The sequence below is a fragment of the Alosa alosa genome, chromosome 13 (genome assembly GCF_017589495.1).
Source record: "Alosa alosa isolate M-15738 ecotype Scorff River chromosome 13, AALO_Geno_1.1, whole genome shotgun sequence".
NCBI classification, from domain to species: domain Eukaryota; kingdom Metazoa; phylum Chordata; class Actinopteri; order Clupeiformes; family Clupeidae; genus Alosa; species Alosa alosa.
The window spans coordinates 20,597,940-20,608,178 of NC_063201.1; the positions used below are offsets into that span (position 1 = coordinate 20,597,940).

Here is a 10,239-nt window from a genome sequence, read left to right on the forward strand (position 1 = left end):
TCATCCCAGTGTGACCATGAGGTTTGAGCTCCTTCACACTTCCCCTCGTCTGCTCTCCTCTCGACTGCATGCGTCCATGACTGCTTAGACTCTTTCTCGGTTCTGTAAGAAACCGGACCCACATGGGAATGCAGGTTACAGCGTGACACCACTTGCCACCGGGGTTCTAAGCAGCCCACAAACATCAGAACGACTCAGAAGTGCAGTGAAACAGACTGAACAGCCACATTGTCACATCCGCAAACCTCCGAGCATCCATGTCCACTATGCCTACCCATGTTTGCTTTTCTCCCCTCTTCTTCTCTTTCATTTCTGTGCATCACTGTCCCCATTTTATATTTTAAGACATCTATGACAAATTGCAGAGTACACAGAATTCTGTTGTGGGGATGCTAACATGCCCTGTTATTCAGTCTTGCCCTCTGGATATTGTAAGCTGTCAAGTTGAGTTCTCAGAAATGACTCTTGAAGCCATGACTTCATTTTCTCTGCCATTTTTTTTCCCTTTTCCGCAAAGAGCGAGAGAGAAATAAGGAGAGACGGTGAAAGTGAAAGAGAGAAAAAAACGAGAGACAGAGCGAAGAGAAGAGAGTAAGAAAGAGAAGGAGAAAGGGGAAAAGAGGTGAAGGAATGTGGAGCCCATTTCCTCCTGCTCGGAGGACTGGCTGTGTTAGAACTCTGTGGTGGAGATTTGAGTGACCTCTGTGCGTAGGTCCTGGTTCACCCTGAGCGGGGCTGCCCGGGGGGGCTCCCGCTCCACGCCTAGTCATGCCGGCTTCTTGACGGACTCGGTCGCAGCGCCGCCGCACACGGACACGGGTTCGCGGGTGGTGTTGCGCGCCCGCGAGAAGCTGCCCTGGGCTGCGCGTGCGCGGAACGGCAGGCAGAAGTCGCGGAAACAACGCTTGAAGTTCTCGTCCAGGAAGGCGTAGAGCACGGGGTTGAGGCTGCTGTTGGTGTAGCCCAGCGCAATGCACAGGTGCCAGCTGGCCACCACCAGCAGGTTGCTCGTGTCCACCTCCACCAGTGTCTTGATGATGATGAAGATGTGGATGGGCGTCCAGCAGACAATGAAGGCCGCCACAACCACCAGGACCATGCGCGTGATGCGCCTCATGTTCCGGTCCTTCTCCTTGGAGCCCGAGAGCAGACGCACGCTCTTCAGGCGCAGGATCATCAGGCCGTAGCACACGGTGATGACCAGCACGGGAACCACAAAGGCGAAGATGAACACGCAGATCTTAGTGACCGTGTCCCAGTACCAGTCCGGCTGTGGGAATCTCAGCGTGCAGATTGTTATGCCTGCAAGAAGAAGCGGTTTGAACAGCCATTAGTAGAAGCACTGACAGCCCTAACAGGACTACAGGCTTTTAGTTTAACCTCCTGCCTACAACTAACAGCTGCTGCCTCACGCAACCCAGATGTTGTGATTCTTAAATGTTTAAAACACAATACAGAAGGTACACACGTAGTACACAATGCAGATGCAGTTGTGACCTTTCATTGGCATGGCACAACACAAAACAACACAAAACACAATGCAACACAAAACAACACATCAACAAAACAACATCAAACACAATGGAACACAAAACAAAACAACAACAAAACACCAACAAAACAAAACACCAACACAACACAACACCCAATACCAACAAAACAAAACACAAGACAACACAACACCAACAAAACAAAACCCAAGATAACACAACACCCAACACCCAACACCAACCAAACACAAGGCAACACAACACACAACCATGTACCTTTGTCGCTCACTGGAACAGTCACAGCCATGATCATGATGGGCACCCCAACAGCCGAGGAGAGGATCCACACACAGACATTGATGATCTTTGCCTTGGTGGGGGTGCGGAAGTCCAGCGCCTTCACTGGGTGGCACACGGCGATGTACCGGTCCACGCTCATCATGGTGAGGGTGAAGATGCTGGTGAACATGTTGTAGTAGTCAATGGCGATCACCAGCTTGCAGAGCAACTCCCCAAAAGGCCAAGTGTTCATCAGATACTTTGCACTCTGAAAGGGCAGCGTGCTGGTGGCTAGTGTGTCAGCTAGCGCCAGGTTAAAGATATAAATGTTGGTTGCTGTCTTCATCTTGGTATATCTAATGAGAAGAAACCAGGATATAATGTTCTGTTGACAAACTGAACAGCACATAAAACACACTGTACATTTAGACTCTAAATTTTAGAGAGACAGATGTAGACACTGGCCAACACAGTAAAAGTAACTTGCAATTTGTATATTCATGTTGCCTGTAGCCTTGAATGTTTGAATTTCAAAGAGACAGCTGAGGAGGACTGGCATGCTCTGAGCATACAGTAACAAAATAAATGATGTTATTATCTTTCAGATGCCTTATCTTAAAATGTCTAATTTCATGTTAATACATTACATATGCCGCCTCTGGCTTGTCGTACAGATAAATCAGCTTTTCAAAATTGAGACCGCTGTTACAAACTACACTCTTAAAACGAATGTGTTGAAAACAACACACCTTGTGTTGTTTTTAACTGTGTCCTTTTTTTAATTTGTTACACAATATGTGTTGAAAATAGAACTTGCATTGTTTTTTTAACACATCTCTGTGTCCAGATAGGGACAACACATTCGTTTTAAGAGTGTAAGAGCCACTTGGACCAAATTGAACAATTTCCAATCACTCTGAATATGAATAAGTGAGAGAGCCAGGAACAATATGATACACTGGTAGCTTTCCAGTCAACACTGCGATTCAGGGGACTCTCTTAAGAGTCACCGTTGAGTCCAAATCTCTGCCAGTAATGGCTACAATGAGATGCTTGCTGTTTTCACACCAGAGTTCACACAAAATCCACAATCTCTCCTAACACCTGCTTTTCCACACCACACAGTGACAAGACACTGCCTTCCACCATTATACAAGTATCTTGGCCAATAATGGACAATACAATCTGGTGGGAATCACTTATGTGTATCTATGTGTATTTTTTTGTGTGTTTGCGTGTTCCTGTCACTCAAATGGTTTAGTCAAAGAAGGTGTTAAGAATGCAATTCTCTTGAGTTCATTTCTCTGGAAACATGCACTCATAAACTGCTTGGATAAACATTCTTAAATGTAGAAATCTCAGAGCTGTATTATATTACACATATGTTAAAATTAATATTTGTCCATAAATGTTACCCCACAAACCAGTGTAGAGTTCCCCTGACCAGTGTCTACCATAAATGTGATAAATTCCTTGGCATTGAAAGGGTCCCTTGTGTTCACAGGTGTATCATCTTGATATGAGATGCAATCCAAATATGATTTGCAGTGAAGTTTCTAATTAAGATGAGGCCTGTGAAGTGTCCTTCACTGAAACAGTTTTTCTATGGTCCTGTAATTTAATTCCCTGAGCAGCTGTTTCTTGGGTTACTGAGTTTTGGCTTAAGGTCTGTGTTAAAAGTGAAGGAAAGCTCTTGAGAAAAGGATAATGGCTGAGAGGTGAATCTCTGCCATGAATTTTCCATATGAGTTTATGACCCACATAGTTTAAATCACACAGAATGTGGTCCTCTGAACATTGATTCCAGAGGTACAACAGCATTCAACAGAATAGGAGATGACGGTTAGTCACTTTTCAGAATATCTCTTATATGTGTTTGCAAAATTGTTTGAGGCTAATGGGTGTGGGAGAGGTCAAAACACTATATGACCTCTTAGCGGTTCTGTTTTAGGGCGTCATATATAAACATATTCTTAGACATTTCTTTGCACTACTGTCCTCTCCTAACCTAATGCATTCGCCCATCTACTGGACAGGACCTCACGTGTGTTTTAAGTAGAGCCCTCTTGAACTGGCCTGCTGCAATTATCCTGTCATGCAAGATAAACCTCTCTTGTGAAATGTCTAACAATGACGTGGAGATTTCCTTTAAACCAACAACCATAAAATTGTATTGATTTTTTGGCCCCTTGTAAACAGTGATGCCAGTAACGCGTTAGGCCTACTTAGTAACACATTAGTCTATTTTGACCACTTTTTTCGGTAACGAGTAATCTAACGCGCTACTATTTACAAACCAATAATCAGATTAAAGTTACTTATCTAAATCACTGTGCGTTACTATTTTTGTCATTTTTCTTAGTAAAAAGATATATTCTTTGCTTTCTTCTTGTCTCGGGGATTAACGTCACGTAGGCTATGCCAACCTTTTCAGCATGAGGACAACTCACGTGTAAAACCACGCAGCGACACAAACGTAAACAACAATGGAGGGAGGAGAGAGATGCACGTTTTATCTATACAGTCATTATTTTGAGTTTGTGTCAGCTAAACATGACAACATTAAGGTACGTTGTACATTCTGTGCTGGCGACAAAGTGCTTTCTAGCTAGACATCCCAAGTCTCCCAAAGTTTTGGGAATCTCCCACATATTGATATCCTGACGCCCGCAAATTACATAAAATCTCCCGGAACCTAGAGCGAACAAGAGCACGCAAGCCAGACCGGACTTCAAATCGTGTGTGCATCTAAATTTAACGCGCACACAACAGAGAGGGAGAGAGAGAGGAGTGGTGCATCTGTGCCTGAAGCGCATCCAAGACAGAGAGCATCCTGGTCTGTTTTGCTAAATCAACCAATCAGTTTTCAGTGTAGGTGGGCTTATATCTCTTTTCTCCCGAACTTAATTAATCAGTTTAGTTAGTGTATCTAGGAACAGGAGCATCATGGCAGAGTCAGTGCCCCTCAAAAAGGAACATTTAAGACCCATTTCACATCAGACTACACAAAAGTGTACCCAATTGTCTCATAAGAGTAAAACATAATGATAGTATTGCACACTGCACTGTTTGTAACAGTGACTGTAGCATTGCTCACGGCGGGTTAAATGATTGCAAAAGACTTGTTGTGGTGAGTTTAACAAGTGTAATTTAATTTGCATATTACTCAGGCCTATACTAGATGGCTAGTGGCCAAGGCTACATGAAAAGGCCAAACTACCAAAATCTACATATTTTCTATCACAATTTCTATCAATAGGCCTTCCTTATTTGGTGTACTGACTAGACATTATTGAACAAACATCTGCATTTCAGTATCTAAGTAGGTTAGGTTGGGATGTCTGCTATACATTGTTGGCATTACTGTTAAAATGCACTTCCAGTGAGTATTGGCAAAACCGGTTATCATTTTTATGTTAAGGCTGTGGGGGTGTTGTCGGCAGCTGCTGAAAGTAACTAATAAAGTAACTTGTAATCTAACTTAGTTACTTTTAAAATCAAGTAATCAGTAAAGTAACTAAGTTACTTTTTAAAGGAGTAATCAGTAATCAGATTACTTTTTCAAGGTAACTGTGGCAACACTGCTTGTAAATGCCAATCACTGCCAATGATATTTTGTCATTTGATATTTTGGATTTCATTTTGTCCACATGATGACTTCAACTTAGGTGCAGAGGTTGATTTCACTAAGGTGAAGCTTCCAGCACCAACATTATCCAGCTAATTGGCAACCAACTATGTGACGTGTTATTCACGAGAATTAGCCTTTTTGCTCTGTACTTCTGACGTATTTTCAAGCACTTCATCTTAGATCAGTGTTTCTCAAAGTGTGGTCCGGGGACCACTGGTGGTCCGCAAGCTATCCCAAGTGGTCCACGAGCAGACGTGGTAAAATATAATATACGTAGATGAGTTGTTTCAATATTAAACCAACTTGTATGTAAATCCAAACAGTTCTGCAACACTGTCTATGTAAGATATGCCAGTTTAAATCATATCAATCCTCTGACACAATAAAGCAAAGTGCAAAGACAATAAGCAAGGTGGTTCAGTGAGTAGGCCTATTGTGTAGGCTAATATACTGTTGAAGTATGTCTAATCTTTTTTTTTTTTAGCTAGGTGGTCCGTGTGTTTCTTTTTTATTGGTTAAGTGGTCCTTCGTCTGAAAAAGTTTGAGAAACACTGTCTTAGATGGATCTGTGCTGAAAATGATTATCTGTGCCAGTAACACACTTCATAAGGGCCATAATAGTCAATGGAGTGTCCCAGGCTTCATGCACTTTCAATTTTACAAAGAGCAAAATGTTTATATGAAATAGAAAATACAATGCAAGGCATTTGTGACAGTTGGCAAAACATTACTAAATTATTTATTTTGGGAATAATAGGCACAATTATATATGTAATTGTATATTACAAAGCCTTATGTAAGAAATGTATTTCAATTAATCATAAAATGGCCCTGATATGTCACTAGATATTAAGAAATCATGTTCATTTCAAATACTTATATCATTGACAACAGTAGACCGGCCAGGATATTGTCATTTAAAAAGTGAAGTTGCAGCCCTCAATCGATGTTGATGTTGTCATGTTGCGCCACCCTCCACCTATCTACTAATCACAAAGTCAGTAGTGTTTCGGCATCCGGGTTGCCAGCTCTGCCAGTCAGGGGGGAGGGGGAGGGGATACACAGTAATTTGAAAGTGATTGTAGTACCAGTTTTGGCCACAATCTTACATACGGTTCCTTTAACAATCTATATTGTGATGGAAACAGCTGGTTCATATGTAGACAAAAGCTGAGTGAGTATCAAAATAAAGTAAGCAATACCAAGATAAGATTATCCTCTTCAATAAAAACAGTGAGGGGTTTTCGACAACATCATGACAATCAATCTGTCCAAGGCCAGGCATATGAGTTGCCATTCTTGATATAAAAGCTCTTGAGAGGGATCTTCAAAGCACAGTGTTTGCGCTGCATTCTCTGATCTCGCCAAGGCTACCTGGGTGCTCTACTTTATCCACTTGGCTAGATCATTAAAGGTAGGCCTACAGTCCTCAATCCTAATACAGTAGAGGGTTGTTGATTAAAGGTACAGTCCTCAATCCTAATACAGTAGAGATTTGTTGATATTTGAGCTCGACAGCCAATCACATATGCCCCTCCCTCCCATGAATTCAATAAAAAAATGTAATGGATTATAGTCAATGGTAGTACCCTTAAAGGTAGACTATGCAAGATTTTCACCTTTGCGAAGCCAATTTGACAATGAACTTGTACTAGGTGAATTGTTTACTTAGCATAGCTATACAGCATAGCCGTAGCGAGTCGAGAAAACCAGCCATGCAATTTCCATGAACAGCGACTCACCAAGTCTCACGAGAATTGTGAAACTTTACTTTGTCAATAGACATAGCTCTTTGGAGATAGTTTTTGCCTGTTGTTAATCCTTCACCTCCTCAACATTTTCATTGTGTACAGGGGGTGATAAGTCACAAGAAGTTTACTATTTACAACAGCAGAGTAAACTCAAAATATATCGCGACTCTAGAGGGAGCTCTACAGTGGCTAAAATACCTAAACCTTCATAGTGTACCTTTAAATGAAAGGAAGGTTTCTTCAAAAGACAGCTTGCATTCTTATCACATCAATTTAACAAAAGCAAAAGGTCTCCAAGAGACTACATATGTTATTTACCAGAACTGGTCATCCTCTGAATCCTCATCACACTACTACCACAGTTATGTTGTTAAATTGGAAAAGGGCCCATTTTGAAAGTCTTGTCCCCTATGCCATTGCTGCATTCAACAACTGACATAAACACCCAGTAACACCACTATGTTATAGGCTGTGGAGTGACTATAAGTATGTTCTGTATTTAATGGGATGTGTTTGTTCTGGGGTAGGGAATTGTTATATGTTAATGTGGTGCTGTGCATAAATCGGTTATGTTTGCAATGGCACGTTTACTAATGTGTGAACGTGTCTTTGAACTGCAGAAGTACTGCCATCATTGCTTAGCCAACCATATAAGATTCTTCTCTCTTCGCACTCTTCAGTTGAGTACAAACAACATGTTAGAAACTCTTAAGCTTGCATGACACGGATACGTAATAGAAACGAAAGATAACCAAACAGAGAAAGAAGTAGCAATACTGCAATGACTTGATAAATTGAACAGGAAATGAATGTTATCATAATAACTCTTTTAATCTGTCCCTCTGGCCCGCCTCTGCTGATAAATGTGCACACGACAGGAGGTAAACAACAGCAACCCTCTGCCCCCACACAATTTCCCACAGAATGACACGGGACTTCTGTGAAAGCCTCTTGTGTCTGTGATTACCAGAAGTCCACCCCCACACCACTGCCTGTTCACCCCTCTCCCACCCCCCTGTGGGGAGTTCAGTCGTGATTCCAAACCCTGCCACCACTCTTACGCATGCCTCACCCCTATACTGATAACCCCACTTGCTCCAAACATCAACATGGGTGTCATGGACTCCAGCAAGCAGGGGCCAGACCAGTAACAGTGTACAGCTTTTGTGCTGCTGGAAGTAGCCTATATATGGGATATCTGGAGAACAGATGGTATCAATTACCTGAACAGTATATAGCTGACAAAAAATAATTTGAAAAAGCCAGTCATAAAAAAAATTGTAATAGTCCTGTTGACTTGACATGATGTTCTCTAATATACTTATGTTACTATTTACCAGAGTGAAAAAATAAAGATGCAGTTGCAAACTGATGCATAAAAATTCCAGATTCGCCCACTGATGTCCAGTTGACATAATAATATCTGAGACTCCTAAATACTTCTTTCACAGAATGCAATGTCTTATTGAAGAACAGTTCAAATCTTCAAAAACAGTTCAGGTCAAATGACACCATGAATGATGCTAAGAAGCCAAAGGATCATGCAGCAAGCAGTACTCAGCAGTGCACAAAATCCATCATTGGATCGTGCCTGCAATAATATGGCCACATGTCAGCATATGAGCTGTGTGTTGTCTAGGGTGCCATGGCATAGTTTCTATAAACAAAATACGCACAACTTTTTTCTCCACTCGATGTGGTTATACACAGCTGCCCTTAGCCTTCATTAAGCTCTATAGCTCTTACCTCACCACACCGAACATAACCAGTATGTTTCCGAGGAGTCCCACGACGCAGATGACAGAATAAAGAGCTGTTATACATATGGCAATAATGATACCCGAAGCTGTTCTCGTGCTCTGTGCGCCGACACTCCTGTTGGGGAAGAGTGCCAAGAAATCATGCTGGGTGACATTGTACGGAATGACAGAGTAGAGATCTGCGAAATCAGAAGCGGACATCGTTGGCAGCTCCATCTCTCCCGCTTCTCCAATCCCCAGCTTTCAGCGCAACTCGGATAACTTTGCGAGCGGAATTGCGCGTAACAACCCTGTCGCGGTTATTTCCTAATTAGACACCGCTGTCTTCTGCCCGGCATACATAGCTAAAGCCAAAAGTAATGGGGATTCGGCTGGTTTCGCTCCGTGAGAGGGAGCTGACTGTCTACCCACGCGGCGTAAGGCTTGTGAAAACACTCTCCTATGAGTGCTCACTTAACCACCTAGTGGGTGCGCCTGGCGGCTTGAGCTGTTGTATCATGAAGTTCCAAACCTACAGCGATTAAAAGCAATCTTGCAGAAATTACCATTCAACAATAACTATTAAAGGACTTTTAGCATCTCGTGGCGAGAGTGTACAGTACGCTTCTGTTCAAATACTTTCTTTGTTGCAATAGCAATAATTATTTTTGGAAGTCACTGCAACTAGAGGCATATAGACAATATCATCTGTAGTGTGCTGTGAAACGTATACCATAACCTATATGGGCTATAAAGCTGTCAACACCTGGAATACCCGTTTATCTTTCCCTGCCAACACTAACCCCCTCTGAGCCAAACCCAGATGTCTTTTTGACATAAGTATCAAGTCATTGGGCCTTTCTGCAAAATGCTGTTGAGCGCAAAGGGAAAGCATTCCCACACAAATGGGCAATATACTCTCACGGCTAATCAGAGAAACGTCCCTCCTGGCTATTGTTTGTTGGAGTATAACAGATGGGCTAAAATGCTCCGCAACAGTCAGTCGCTGTCCGTGGTGCTGGACCAATTGCCTGCTGTGCCTTGGTAGGGTAGATTTGGTATTCAAGGTTGTGAGGAAGTTGAATGTAAAGGGAACCATAATTATTTGCTTTCTCAAATGGTCCCTTAGTTGCTTCAGCAATTTTCAATGTTGGCTATTTAGGGACAGGATATGTGTTTGCACCTTTGGATCCAACGTTTTGATATTTCCTTCCTTTATTTGAGACTGTAAAATTACAAAATGGAATAGATCTCGTGCCCAAGAACATTTAAATAATTTGATAGTGTTTCATCAGAATATATTCAGCACATACATTTACAAGCATTTCTGAACTCTTGAACTGTTTTTT

General features: G+C 42.1%; 1 protein-coding gene across 1 annotated transcript; it reads right to left on the reverse strand.

The window, feature by feature from the left end:
* Positions 1-548: 548 nt before the first annotated feature.
* On the reverse strand, positions 549-9,347 carry oprd1b (opioid receptor, delta 1b). Its single transcript, XM_048262109.1, has 3 exons — positions 8,898-9,347; positions 1,767-2,125; positions 549-1,302 (listed from the first exon to the last, which is right to left on the reverse strand). The coding sequence occupies exons 1-3, from the start codon at positions 9,125-9,127 to the stop codon at positions 767-769; spliced, it is 1,125 nt and encodes a 374-aa protein (XP_048118066.1). The 5' UTR covers positions 9,128-9,347; the 3' UTR covers positions 549-766.
* Between the last annotated feature and the right edge of the window lie 892 nt (positions 9,348-10,239).